This window comes from Hypanus sabinus, chromosome 16 (assembly GCF_030144855.1).
Source record: "Hypanus sabinus isolate sHypSab1 chromosome 16, sHypSab1.hap1, whole genome shotgun sequence".
In the NCBI taxonomy this organism is placed as follows: domain Eukaryota; kingdom Metazoa; phylum Chordata; class Chondrichthyes; order Myliobatiformes; family Dasyatidae; genus Hypanus; species Hypanus sabinus.
In genome coordinates, this window is record NC_082721.1 from 43285204 (window position 1) to 43300539 (window position 15336).

The 15336-nt window shown below is 42.7% G+C and overlaps 1 protein-coding gene across 1 annotated transcript in view; it reads right to left on the bottom strand.

Annotated features, from left to right (window-relative positions):
• Positions 1-13007: 13007 nt before the first annotated feature.
• The window catches only part of LOC132406256 (immunoglobulin lambda-1 light chain-like), a 280487-nt gene continuing 278158 nt past the window's right edge, over positions 13008-15336 (bottom strand). Inside the window, exon 3 of the mRNA XM_059991647.1 lies at positions 13008-13510. Within this exon, the coding sequence (XP_059847630.1) occupies positions 13188-13510 (323 nt within the window). The 3' untranslated portion in view covers positions 13008-13187. The remainder of the gene's footprint in view (positions 13511-15336) is intronic.

Below are 15336 nucleotides of genomic sequence, written 5' to 3' on the forward strand. Positions count from 1 at the left end.
GTGAACCACCCTTCCAGAGCAGCCTATTAAATGGAACCTTCAGACTTACTGAGGTTCAAATAAATCACATCTACGGCCCTGCCCTTATTGACTTCCTGTATCACATCATCAAAAATCTCAATAAAATTCATTAGTCATAATCTCCATGCACAAAGTTATACTGATATCTCTGAATAACCCATATCTTTCAAGATGTAAGCATACCCTATCCTTCAGAATCTTCAGCAGTAACTTACCTATTCCAGATGTCAGACTTACTGGTCTATAGTTCCCAGTGTACTTTGCCACTGTTATTAAGTATATGCACAACATTTTCTACCATACGGTCAACTTACTAGCACTTCACTGTGGCCAAAGATGAAGCAAATATGAACATAAGAGCATAAGAAATAGGAACAGGAATAGGCCATCTGGCCCGAAGAGCCTGCTCTGCCATTCAATAAGATCATGACTGATTTGACCATGGACTCATCTCCACCTGTCTTTTCCTCATAGGTCTTAATTCCCTATTAAGCAAAAATGTATCTAAGCTTGTCTATATATTTAGTGAGGGGGCCCCCAGTGCTTATTGGGCAGAGAACTCTGCAGATGCACCACTCTTTGGTAAAAGCATTTCCTCTTCATTTTCGTTCTAAATTTACTCCCACAAATATTTAGGCTATTTCCCCTAGTTATAGTCTCACCTACCAGTGGAAATAATATCTCAACCAGGGCTCCTAATTTCTTCTCTAGCCAGCTATAGAATTCTTGGATATACTTGATCAGACTCTGGGGATATGTCAACCTCCACACATTTTTAAAAATTGAGGGAAGTTTTTTTCTTCCCCAGAAGCCAATAGAAGCTGAGTCCTTGAATAGATTCACGGCTGCATGTAAACTGATCTATAGTGCAAACCCAAGTCTGGAATGAAATGCATTTGAGGCCGACACAATGACCTGACTAAATGACAAAGAGGGATGGAGCAGCCATGTGGACTGGTCCTGTCCCCATCGTCGGTGTTCCTTTGCTCAGAGAGATTGATGATCAGACTCAGATCATGAGGACCCAGTCTGTATGAGAACAGGTTTAGTGCCCAAATTCGTTTGCTAACATCAGTGGACATAGCCATAAATCTCATTGATGAACATGTGCTGGTCTCTCTCAGCCTTCCAGATGGTGCTGATGAATAAGCCTTGCAGTGAAACTCAGTCCCTTCTAATCCATAATGGTGCCAGCTATGCTCAGACAATGTAACCATGCTGGATTTCACTACCTGCACACTCCTTGGTGTTACAATCTGCTGTGAAATTTTGTCCTTCAGCAGTTTGCTGGAGAATGGTGTAGAACAAATCTGCTGTCATTCGTCTCCCCCCTCCACTGACTCTCCAATTGTTATCCCACAATTTATCAGACCACGGGTTTGGAATGTAGCTGTTTTATGCAAAATGGTGCAGAGTAAGCCAGAACTTACCAGTCCCAGGGTTGCCCAGGTTCTTACTTATTCGCATGTACTTCCTACAGAAGCAGTGGGCTGTGCTTTGAGAGGATAGGCACAAGGATGCTTAGGTAGCACATGAGCTGTGTCATGCAGTGCTGATACCTCATGGCTTCAGTGACCTGGATTTGTTCCTGAGCTACTGCATGCGAAATTTGTCTGTTTTCTCTGTGACCACTTGAATTTTCTAGTGATGCTCGATCTTCCTTGCACGATGCAGATAAGGTACCGTAACTTTCCACTTTGTGTAAGGAAGCTGTAAAAGAATCGAAGGATGCTTGATGGCATGCGTGAGTGGAAGGGAACAGGCATCAATGTGGATACTCTGTTGGGAGCTAATATAGACCCAGTGGGCTGAATAGCCTCATTATGTGTTTTGCTAAATAATGATTGCTCAGTTTCTCCTGTATTATTGGATTTACTGATATTTCTTCAATAATATTACTCAAAGTATATTAAGTTTCCTCCTGTACAGAGCTCTGAGATATCACTAATTGAGAAGAGATTGGTGTGAGATTTCTCTGATGGGATTGGTGGGTCATGGCCATTGCATCATGGTTATTTCGTGAATCTGTTTTCTTTCCCAGTTCCTGTGTTGTAGGAAATTGAATCCAAGCTCCAACTTAACTCAGTGAATGGAGGAGCTCTCAGTAAAAAAACTCTTACTGCATTCAAGGATGCTGTTTAACTTGTAGTTGCTGATGTAGATATTTAAACACTTACCTAGTTCCTGACAACTCCGCTAAAGATGTAATAGTCTGAGCTTCTATCTTCTGTTGGGATCTGTTGCATTATAAACAAAGTCACTAGAGAGAACAAAATGAGTCTTGGAGGAAGAGGCCTGTATGACTTTTTACATTCTAACTATCAATGCTGGCAGCAAGACCATTCTAAGGTTACAATGTATCTATGATGCTTCCTTTCAATTACATATGATTTTCACCCCTCCTGTGAGTGATCTGCACTCACACTCCATGCACACAAAATGAATATTAATCAGAATTGAATGGTTTTCAATTAACTGATATCCATAGCTCCAAGGAACTATTGTCCAAGGCTACAATTTAAATTTAATCTCCAACCCATGTTCAAGTCAAAAGATTGGTTGCTGAAGTTAATATTTGATGTTTATCCTAACTCCAGAATATGTCTTAACAGTCCCACCTTTTGGGTCTCCTGGACAAAAATCAATTTGTTCCAGGAAAGGCCAAACCTTAAGGAGGACCTAATCAGATATGACATCAAAAGTACTCTGTACTTTCAAACCCATTTCCCAGTTACCCATATACAGCTATATCTACAATCTCATCCCTAATGACTCCCTACAAGAATCTAAGCAGAGATTGCTCCAGAAATTTGACTGACAGTCTTTAAAATGCATCTCCATCATTTGTACGCCTGTTGCCACCTTCCCTGCTGACCAATTGCAGTTTAAACATATTCTTTACCTTCACCCCTTTGTTTTTGGAATAGCTAAATATCTGTGTGGCTATCAGTGGTTACTCACTGGCCAGGGCACCAGCAAGGTATCAGAGTAATAAATGTATCAGGATCACAGGAAAAAGTTCATATCCCATGTCATGACAAAAGATTGTCAGAGCTTTGATGACTAGTCTCCGGGACCCTCTCATTGATGTACAGGAATAGTTGGTGTGGTCTCTATTTGAATGCAAGGACCTTGCCTTGCCTAGTCCATGTTATTTCACCTTTTTCCTGAGTCTCTGATTATACTTGTCTTACTCAGTGCGTATAATGACAGGACAGAACCTTCATTATTTGGGCATACTCAAAAATCTACAGGAAGAAGCTTTACTCCTTCAATCACAAATACCTAGGGTTGAGTTCTCTTCACCTTCATTGTTTCACCTCTGGCACTGGTAATGAAAATTGCCTCTCCATTCGTGGACAAGAGTTGATTAGTTATTGATTGTGATGACCCTCGGTCCACTAACATTTCACATTGCTGGTCCCATAATAAACCTCTTGTGTACATCCATATATGACTACCATTTATCAATAGAGGCTGTCGTCAGCTGTTTTTCTGACCTTACCAGCTCTATAATCTGATCAGCAGTCAATTCAAAAGTGTGGGCATTGCTGTTCATTCTGTCTGCTTTGGTGTGTGATTTTCACACTTTGCCCTCTTTACATGACACTGCCTCCATCCATGGCCTGAGAAGCCACAGTTGTAACAAATTATCTCCTTTACCCTCCCACAACTATTCCAGCAGTTCCTTGAAATGTACCCCAGCTGCCAGCACACAAAGATAATTGTCTGCGACATCACAGCAGCTACATTCACTGCATCCAATTTACAGCCACTTCTCTTCCTCCTCCTCTATCCAGTGCTATCCCCAAGTCTAAAGCTTCCTGATGGGCTGATCTCAGGCCATCCTTCAGCATCTTCTGAAAGACTGTGTAGTCCCTCTGTGGATTATGCAACCCTCAATATTCCTCGTACACTGGATATTTACATTCTGCATAATCCAGTGCTGTTTCATCATCTCTCTGAACAATTGACATTATTGTTCTCCAGTTACTCGAACATCCTCCCAGTAGCTGCCTTACTACTCCTTAAAAGGAGCGATATCTCTCTTCATTACTGGCTTTCCCGGTAGTTGCCTATGTACCATCCTGAACCCCATGGGCCATACTGTCTCAAATATTCCTCCAGCACTTCACTTTTACCAGCACATCTATAACTTTTATGCACATCTGGTGAATTGCAAACATTTCTTCGAGCTTGCACTAGAATTCTGCATTCCTACAGGTGATCTTAATTAAGTAAGCGCAATTCTGAGAAAATGTCCTGCTTCTCTCCAGGGGTGAATGACTTATGGATGGTTGTAATCAAGGTCAAGGTCTGGCTTGAGTTATCAGGGATCTCAGCCTGACATTCCCTGATCTCAATTAATGCCATCCTGACAGATATAACGGGGAATAACAGCTCTGTCAAATATCTCCACACTAATTCCCACACTATATATAATATAAATGATGGATACAAATTAAACTGTACATAATTAAAATCACAGAGTATATACTCTGCAATCTGCCACTGATGTACTTTATAATGCCTGTTATATTTCTTTGCATCTAACTGTTACACCAAGGTTACGGATGCATTGTTAAAACACACACACACTCGAAAATGCCTCTGCCAAAATACAGTTTTCAGAACCAGTTCACACACATCCGATTGGTGCCTTGAACTGCTAATAACTACCCATCACAACCACTTGCCCTGTCTCACCAAATTACCACAGAAGTGTTTATTTTCTTTCAAAAACACACATGGATGCATACACACCACATTATTTTTATATTTACTAATTCAGCTCTCTGCCATGTTTGTGATACCTCGTGATCCCGAGACAAACATTGACTTTGGAGAAGAATTAAATGGCTCAGCTCTTCCATCCTGCTCTGCCTTTCGATACCATTATGGCTGATCTTACAGTAACCTTAATGTACCATTATTCCATGTTCCAGGTAACCTTTCAACTTGTACATTGTTTGCAAATATGAATTAATTCTGCTTCTACAGTGCCTTAAAAGAATCGTTCCAAGTTTTATTGGTCTCTCAGAAAAACAGACATAGTTCACATCTGTCCTAAATAAACTGCTCCTGACCTTTAAGCACTAACACCATGTTCTAGATGCCACCCCCCCCAAGAAGAAACATCCTCTCTATAGACTCACTGCCAAGACCATCAGGAGCTGATGATCCAATCAATTTCTATCTCAGTTTTCAAAATTCCAGTGGATACAGGCATCCTATTCCCTCACAGGACATACATATCAGAGAACTGAATCCAATAAAAGAGGAAGAAAAAAAGTGGGAAGCAGGGTTTTTACTTCCAATTAGCAAAGATTTTGAAGAGGACTCTTAGGCATTGTATTTAGAAATATTTAGAGAAGCATGAGCTTATTTGTAGAAGTTAGCCGTGGATTTGTGCAGGGCTGAACATGTCTTACAAAATTAACTGAGGTCTTTGGGTGGTGACAAAGATAATTGATGAGGCTAGAGCAGGAGATATTTTCTATGTAAATTTTAGCACAGCATTTGACAAGCTCCGCAGGCCTGATCCAGAAAGCTAATTCATTTGTATCCATGATGACTTTTTTGAATGGATTGAAAATTGGTTGCCAATAGAAGACAGAGGGTCGTGGAGGAAGGACTATTTTGGAAGACAATGGCAAGTGGTGTTCCACAGGGATCAGTTCCAGACCTCTGTTACTTACAATGTACAGAAATTGCTTTGGATAAAATACTGGTTAGTAGTTTGACTGGTTATTAGGCTTATTGATGGAAAAGTAAATGCGGAGAATATTTGCTGTACCGGAATGTGATCTCACCATGCTCCTTTCAACAGAAACATGGAAAGCTATATTCAGAAAATCTACCTGGACCTGATAGCTACCCTAACCCGATGGACCATAACCCAGGGGCCTGAAAGATGTGGTTAAGAAAATTGTTGAGTTGATGTGATCTATCCAGAATCATTAGATTCTTGAATAGTTTTAGAGGAATGGAAAATTGCAAATGTAACTCTTGTCTTTAAGAAGGTAAGGATGCTAAAGGCAGGAAAGTATATGCCAGTTAGTTTGACTTCAGTGATTGGCAAGATGTTAGAGTTCATTCTTAAAAATTGAGTTTTTGCAGTGCCTGGATACTCATGATAACATAGACCTAAGTCAGCATGGTTTCCTAAAAGAGAAATCATGCTTGAAGGATTTGTTTGAATTCTTTGAGGAAATAGCAGCAGAATAAAGAAGGGAGAGTAAGTGTAAGTTTTTTTTTAAAAATTATACGTTCAGAAGCCCCTGACAAGAGATCACAGTTGGGGCCACTTCTTTCCATATTTTATGTCAATGATGTAGATGATGAAACTTACAGCTACATGGCCAAGTTTGTGAATGATACAAAGATATGTGGAGGGGTAGGTAGTGCTGAGGAAGTAGGGACTATGCAGAAGGACATGAAAAGATTAGAGAAATAGGCAAATAAGTAGCAGATAGAAGACAGTGTAAGGAAGTGTAAGGTCATGCATGCTTGTAGACTATTTTCCTAACAAGGAAATAATTCAGAAATCAGTGGTGCAAATCAACTTGGGAGTCCTAGTGCAGGATTCCATAAAGGTTGACTTCCAAGTTGAGTCAGTACTAAAGAAGGTAAATTGAGAGGACAACAATATGAAGGCAATATGTAATGCTGAGGCTTCATAAAACATTGGGTCAGACTGCACAAGGGGTAATGTGAGCAGCCTTCTCTGGAAATGGAAATGCTAGCTTTGGAGAGGAGGTTCACAAGAATGATCTCTGGAATGAAAGGATTGACATATGAGGAGTGTTTGATGGCTTTAGCCCTGTACTCATTAGAGTTTAGAAAAAGAGGTTGGATTTCATTTAAAGCTATCAAATAGAGTGGACACGGAGAGGATGTTTCCAATCATGGGAGAATCTAGAACCAGGGATCAGTGCCTCAGAACAGAGATGAGGCAAAATTGGTTTAGCCAGATATTGGTGAATATGTGGAATTCATTGCCACCGACAGCTATGGAGGGTACGGTAATGGGTATATTTAAAGCATAGATTGATAGGTTCTTGATTAGTAAGAGCACCAAAGCATACGGAGAGAAGGCAGGAGAAATGGGATGAGAAGGGCAATAAATCAACCATGAATAACTCCGATTGAGAAGGAACATCTGTCAATCATGGCAGAGAAGATTTGCTGGGCCTAAAGGACTCATTCTGCTTCTATGCCATATCACCTACTGGATATCTTATAGTGGAAGGAAGGTTATTGATGAAGCAGAAGGATGACTGTGTTGCAAGAGGAACTGCTAAGAGTTATCCTGGGACTGGGATGTTTGATGTCCAACAACCATAATATTTTACTTCTCGTGAAATATGATTCCCGTTATATTTTCCTCATGATACTAGGTCTTGATGGAATGTTTGAGAACAAAAAGAGCACCAGTCAGTCTGCTCTGTTTGGAATTGAATTTGGCTGAATGGCCTTATTTTGTATTTTGATAAATTCCACCATAAGACCACAGGATACTGGAGCAAAACCAGGTTATTCAGCTCATTGAGTCGGTTCTACCATGGCTGATCTATTATTCCTCTCAACACCATTCTTCTCTTCTCCCCATAATATTTGATATCTTTACTAAGTAAGAAACTATCAACCACTGTTTCAAGAAAAGTGTATTTTCCTAGTTCATTGTCCTAATGACTTGGACCCCAGAGCCGTCTGTGGCAACGTTCCACAGATCCACCACTGTCTGGCTAAAGAAATTCCTTTTAATCTCTGTTCTAAGCCTTGTATTCTGAGATTTTGTCTAGCCCTGGATTCCCCTATAACAACTACACAGTGAAGTTTCTGGTGTAATATTTGATTAGAGACTTTCAAAATATAAAATTACTACCTGATAATTCCTTTACTTGTTCAGGGAGCACAAAGATATCACTGACAGGGAAGGGCAACTTGGGAAAAGTTGAAATGTCTCTGTTTGTTTGGAATGGTGTGTCTTGCCCATTGCAGTGTGGAGTTCAGGTGAATGTGCTTTCTTTCTCAGGAACCCAGCGCTGCAATGCCTGTGCTGTGGGATGTCACCCATCCCAGAAAATCCTATGTATGTCCAAACTGCATAGCTTTTTTTTTTGCCCAAAGGCCATTTGAGTGAGTGAGTGAGAGAAGACAGAAAGAGAACTAGTGAAACAGAGAGAGAGAGAGAGAGAGAGAAAGAGGGAGGGGGAGAGAGAGAGAGAGAGAGAGAGAGAGAGAGAGAGAGAGAGAGAGAGAGAGAGAGAGAGAGAGAGAGAGAGAGAGGTAAGACCGAGAAAACAGGGAGAGATGTAATAGGAGCTAAGATTAAGTTTAAATGGGAGAAAAGGACAGCGAAGGGAAGGAGTTGGCTGTTGTGTGAAATGAGAGGGAGGACATGAAAAAATAATTCCACCTGCTCCAGGTTCACATTTTACCTCTGCATTATAAGCAATCCTGCCCCTCTCTCAACTGCTTCCCTTCCTGCCTTTCTGTCACCTGGGCTTTTCTCCTTATCTCACCTTTGGTGTCAGCTGTTTCCCCTCTCTCTATCCATATGTCTTTCCTTCTTTCTATATTTCTCTATCTCCTGTACACACACACTTCCTCCCTCTGCCACCAAATCTCCTGCTCCCAAATAAGGAACAGCAGGACGGCAGTCATTATTTGAAATCTCCGACTTTAATCACCAAGTGCTGACTGCCCCTTCATCGAGGTTTCTGATCACGTCCAAGATATCCTGAAGTGGGAGGGTCAGGAGCCAGAGGTCGTGGTACATGTAGGTACCAATGACATAGGAAGGAAAGGGGAAGAGGTCCTGAAATGAGAGTATAGGGAGTTAGGAAGGCAGTTAAGAAGAAGGTCCGCAAAGGTAGTAATCTCGGGACAACTGCCTGTGCCACGCGACAGTGAGAGTAGAAATGGAATTAGGTGGCGGATGAATGCGTGGCTGTGGGATTGTAGCAGGGGGCAGGGATTCATGTTTCTGGATCATTGGGACCTCTTCTGGGGCAGGCGTGACCTGTTTAAGAAGGACGGGTTATACTTGAATCCTGGGGGGGGGGGGGACCAATATCCTAGCGGGGAGGTTTGCAAGGGCTACAGGGCAGACTTTAAACTAGTAAGATGGGGCGGGGGGCGGGAATCAATTTGAGGAAACTATGGGAGAGGAGGTTAGTTCACCAGTACAGCAAGTAAAGAGACAGTGTGTGAGGGAGGAAAGGCAAGTGATGGAGAAGGGATGCGCTCAGCCCAAAGAAGTAGGGGAGAAGAAAGAAAAGGATAATAAATTTGAATGCATTGTTAGGGATGAAAAGAGAGGAGGAGGTGGAGAGTATCTTAAATGTAACTATTTTAATGTTAGGAGCATTGTAAGAAAGGTGGATGAGTTTAAAGCGTGGATTGATACCTGGAATTATGATGTTGTAGCTATTAGTGAAACATGGTTGCAGGAAGGGTGTGATTGGCAACTAAATATTCCTGGATTTAGTTGCTTCAGGTGTGATAGAGTAGGAGGGGCCAGAGTAGGAGGTGTTGCATTGCTTGTCTGAGAAAATCTTATGGCAGTGCTTTGGAAGGATAGATTAGAGAGCTCCTCTAGGGAGGCTATTTGGGTGGAATTGAGGAATGGGAAAGGTGTAGTAACACTGATAGAAGTGTATTATAGGCCACCTAATAGGGAGCGTGAGTTGGAAGAGCAAATGTGTAAGGAGATAGCAGATATTTGTAGTAAACACAGGGTGGTGATTGTGGGAGATTTTAATTTTCCACACGTAGACTGGGAAGCTCATTCTGTAAAAGAGCTGGATGGTTTAGAGTTTGTGAAATGTGTGCAGGTTAGTTTTTTGCAACAATACATAGAAGTACCGACTAGAGATGGGGCAGAGTTGGATCTCCTGTTAGGGAATGCGATAGGTCAGCTGACAGATGTATGTGTTGGGGAGCACTTCGGGTCCAGTGATCACAATAGCATTAGCTTCAATATAATTATGGAGAAGGACAGGACAGGACCTAGAATTGAGATTTTTGATTGGAGAAAGGCTAACTTTGAGGAGATGTGAAGGGATTTAGAGAGAGTGGATTGGGTCAAGTTGTTTTATGGGAAGGATGTAATAGAGAAATGGAGGTCATTTAAGGGTGAAATTATGAAGGTGCAGAATCTTTATGTTCCTGTTAGGTTGAAAGGAAAAGTTAAAGGATTGAAAGCACCATGGTTTTCAAGGGATATTAGAAATTTGGTTCAGAAAAAGAGGGATGTCTACAATAGATATAGGCAGCATGGAGTAAAGGAATTGCTCGAGGAATATAAAGAATGTAAAAGGAATCTTAAGAAAGAGATTAGAAAAGCTAAAAGAAGATACGAGGTTGGTTTGGCAAATAAGGTGAAAGCAAATCCGAAAGGTTTCTACAGTTATATTAAAAGCAAAAGGATAGTGAGGGATAAAATTGGCCCCTTAGAGAATCAGAGTGGTCAGCTATGTGTGGAGCCGAGGGAGATGGGAGAGATTTTGAACGATTTCTTCTCTTCGGTATTCACTAAGGAGAAGGATATTGAATTGTGTAAGGTGTGGGAAACAAGTAAGGAAGTTATGGAACCTATGACAATTAAAGAGGTGGAAGTACTGGCGCTTTTAAGAAATTTAAAAGTGGATAAATCTCCGGATCCTGACAGGATATTCCCCAGGACCTTGAGGGAAGTTTGTGTAGAAATAGCAGGAGCTCTGATGGAGATATTTAAGATGTCATTAGAAACGGGGATTGTGCCGGAGGATTGGCGTATTGCTCATGTGGTTCCATTGTTTAAAAAGGGTTCTAGAAGTAAGCCTAGCAATTATAGACCTGTCAGTTTGACATCAGTGGTGGGTAAATTAATGGAAAGTATTCTTAGAGATAGTATTAATAATTATCTGGATAGACAGGATCTGATTAGGAGTAGCCAGCATGGATTTGTGCGTGGAAGGTCATGTTTGACAAACCTTATTGAATTTTTTGAAGAAGTTACGAGGAATGTTGATGACGGTAAGGCAGTGGATGCAGTCTATATGGACTTCAGCAAAGCCTTTGACAAAGTTCCACATGGAAGGTTAGTTAAGAAGTTTCAGTCATTAGGTATTAATGCTGGAGTAATAAAATGTATTCAACAGTGGCTAGATGGGAGATGCCAGAGAGTAGTGGTGGATAACTGTTTATCGGGATGGAGGCCGGTGACTAGCGGGGTGCCTCAGGGATCTGTTTTGGGCCCAATGTTGTTTGTAATATACATAAATGATCTGGATGATGGGGTGGTAAATTGGATTAGTAAGTATGCCGATGATACTAAGGTAGGAGGTGTGGATAATGAGGTGGGTTTTCAAAGCTTGCAGGGAGACTTATGCCAGTTAGAAGAATGGGCTGAACGTTGGTAGATGGAGTTTAATGCTGAGAAGTGTGAGGTGCTACATTTTGGCAGGAATAATCCAAATAGAACATACAGGGTAAATGGTAGGGCATTGAGGAATGCAGTGGAACAGAAAGATCTAGGAATAACAGTGCATAGTTCCCTGAAGGTGGAGTCTCATGTAGATAGGGTGGTGAAGAAAGCTTTTGGAACGCTGGCCTTTATAAATCAAAGCATTGAGTACAGAAGTTGGGATGTAATGTTAAAATTGTACAAGGCATTGGTAAGGCCAAATTTGGAATATTGTGTACAGTTCTGGTCACCGAATTATAGGAAAGATATCAATAAATTAGAGAGAGTGCAGAGACGATTTACTAGGATGTTACCTGGGTTTCAGCACTTAAGTTACAGAGAATGGTTGAACAAGTTAGGTCTCTATTCATTGGAGTGTAGAAGGTTGAGGGGGGATTTGATCGAGGTATTTAAAATTTTGAGAGGGATAGATAGAGTTGACGTGAATAGGCTGTTTCCATTGAGAGTAGGGGAGATTCAAACGAGAGGACATGATTTGAGAGTTAGGGGGCAGAAGTTTAAGGGAAACACGAGAGGGTATTTCTTTACTCAGAGAGTGATAACTGTGTGGATTGAGCTTCCTGTAGAAGTAGTAGAGGCCAGTTCAGTTGTGTCATTTAAGGTAAAATTGGATAGGTATATGGACAGGAAAGGAGTGTAGGGTTATGGGCTGAGTGCGGGTAGGTGGGACTAGGTGAGATTAAGAGTTTGGCACGGACTAGAAGGGCCGAGATGGCCTGTTTCCGTGCTGTGATTGTTATATGGTTATATGGTAAGGGGAAGTAGGTGAGTGGAGGTCAGCTTGCAGCATGGAAGCGAGCTAATGGGGAGGGAGGGGAGGGATCAAAGTAGGAACAGGGTTCGGGAAATAAATGTAATGGCGCTGCAAATGGAGAAAGTTGAGGGTTCCCCCTAGAAAGCGGTGACTGGGGTGTTGTTGAGTTACAAAGAGAAGGGAGAGAGGGTGAGAGTGCGACTGACACTAGCAGTAACTGATGTGAAACAAATGCTTAGCTATTCTGTCTCTGGACTCCTGCACTGCATACCATCGCTCAATCGATAGTTGAGGAAAAGCTTTCAAACTTCTGACTGGGCAATTTTCATCCCTTGTAACCAGCTATTTCAGATAACTAGACTTTCCAATTTGTGTCAGTATTGGTCTTTTCTGTCAAAAAACCTTATTAGCCCAGAACGTAGCCACAATTTATCTCTCTCTCCGGCAAAGCTACACAAGAACCTGAATATTTGCAGCCACGTTTTCGATCATTTCCTTCATTAACTCTTCCCAAAACTAACCGCTTTGTCCTAATTTGGCATCACAGCCTTACAGTCAACCCACCACACTGTCCTCAAAGGAACCTCCCGTCCCTCTTTGCTGATATTCGGTGTTCAAGGTTGTTGAAGAGATTTCCTAAAGTTCACGAAACCAGAACACGAACGACAGCAGAGAGATGAATCTCCTCTCTTCCCTCCTCCCAGTCGGTGTCAGAATAGGAAAAACACGAAAGATGACGAAACGCACACATGGAAATTACTCCTGCACTGATCATATTTATTGGTAGTCACCGTTACCATCTGTCAGTCTGATGCTGAGGACGAATCACAAAAACTTTTATTAATTATTCTAATTCATCCAACACCGGTGACAGTGAATACCATTCACCGCCTGAAATATCCAAAATCCAAAATCGGGGAACAAACATGGCTGTGTTTAACAGCTGGATTGTGTGACTGTTACGGATATTGTCGAGGCTGCTCCTTGTTGAACTAAGCAGGAGTACCTCTTCCCACTGCTCCAGTCTGCGCCGGGCACCGTCAGGTAGCTGCTGAGACTGAAGGTTTTGTCCGCGTTCTGAGTCACCCTGCTGGTTTGCACTTCATTGCTCGTTGGACTCCCGTTCTCTGTCCAGCTGATGACAGGGAAGGCGACCGACAACTTACTGACCAGGCAAACTAAGGTTCCCACTCTTTTAGCGGAGATCTCCTCAGCCGATGGCCCAAACAATTTTACTGAAGGGTGCGGGATGTGCTGAGCTGCAACATAAACAAGAGAAGACGTTTTAAATTAACCGAAGACCTCGCTTTATTGCACACTTTAACAGTAGCGCAAGTGAAACATTCCAGCTTCCGGGAGTCCGGCCCAGTATCTCACCGAGGGACAGGACAATGCCCCTGGAGGACGCTGCATGTGGGTCAACTAGAAATCTACTCCAACCGGTGAGACTGTTAGTCCCTGAGTCATTCACGGAATTGAGAGACACACTGACATCAGTGAGCCCCAGTGTAGTTTAATGTGGCCACTCTCTGTGCCATCAGTGACACTTTCCTCCTCTACCCTCCGACCCACACACCATCAGAAATGGCCCCGTTGCTGTCCGAGGAATAAACACGCCCCACAATTTGCTTTCCCCCCACTGGACGAAGGCACCAACTCCGCGGTGCTGAGCTCCATAGAGCCGGGCAGATCTGTGATCTGGGATGATGTCGAGGGATTTTGCTCCCACTCACCGTGGTGATGGGGAGGTTGGATTCTCTGCAGAATGAAAGCTCTGGTCATAGTCGGTTTAGTGGCCTGGAACACTGAGCAGCGGTTCCTGGAAAGGAGCAGCACAGAGGGGAACACGTGGCAGGAGGGGAGGAAAGGACTGGAGAGTGGGGCAGCGTTTTTCAATGGATGGATGCTGGAGGAGAGTTCCACCCTCACAGGGAGGACAGCAAGTCCAGTTAAAGTAAGAGGATGGTTTCACTGGGGAGTCCTGAACAATAACTTGAAACTTGTCATTCTACTGTGTTGACAACCGTGGGCTGTTTTCAGTCGGCAATGTGCTTTCCACGCTTACACCTTAGGGCCACCAGAGGAAAGTAGATCACTTCATGTTCGTTGAAACCAACACAAAGTCAGACAAACTATCACTAGAGGAGGAGCTTAGGAGAGACAACAGCACCTAACGACGACTCGTTTGCTTGCATCTTTTTTTTTTCTGTCTTTAATATCTCTATTTTTCCTTTTTAGGGTTCTTTTGAAGACCCTGACCTGGAGATCTTCTTTGCGGGAATGGGACCCGCCCTCGGGGGTCTCAAGACTGACCGTTATTCGATATGCCACGGACGCGGCCGAGAAGATTAGCTCGTCTTCAGAGCTTCGTGATCCCTTGGCTCTGCAGGTGGCCGGACTCGTGGTTGGTGTCTCTGCAGGAAATCTATGTTTGGTGGGAGACGAAAGATCGAAAGCAGCAAGCTGGCTGGTGGCTGTGCGCATAGAGATCGGAGTTCTTTGGACACAAAGCGCGGAAAAAGCGACGCAACGGAATTTTAACATCGTAAATCAACGAGTTGTTTGTTATATCTCCCCTCTCGCTGTGAAACGGAGACATCTCCTTTCCCCTTATTAGGAAGAGAGAGAACCTGTGGTAGGTCGAATACCGGGTGTCTTGGGGGTATCGCAAGTCTGTGTCTTCATGAATGCTTTGCTGCAGGCTTGAGTGCTCGGTGGGGGCGCCGATGTTTTTATTTCGTTGGTGGGGGAGGGGGCATTGTTGCTTTGCTGCTGCTTACGCGTGGCAGCGGGAGCTGGGGGGTGGGGCTTTGGGGTTCTGACATTGAACTGCCATTCATTCTTTGGGGCACTCCTCTGTTTTCGTGGATGTTTGCAAAGAAAAAGTATTTCAGGATGTATATTGTATACATTTCTCTGACATTACATGTACTTTTGATAACTTTGAAACCAGAACAGAAATAACACCAATGAACAGAAGGGCTAAAATCATGGTTTGTCCGAAAACATAACCGAATAGTGATATGCTTCATTAAAGGACGGAAGCAATTCACCGAACAACACTTTATCGAGTAAAACTGACGCT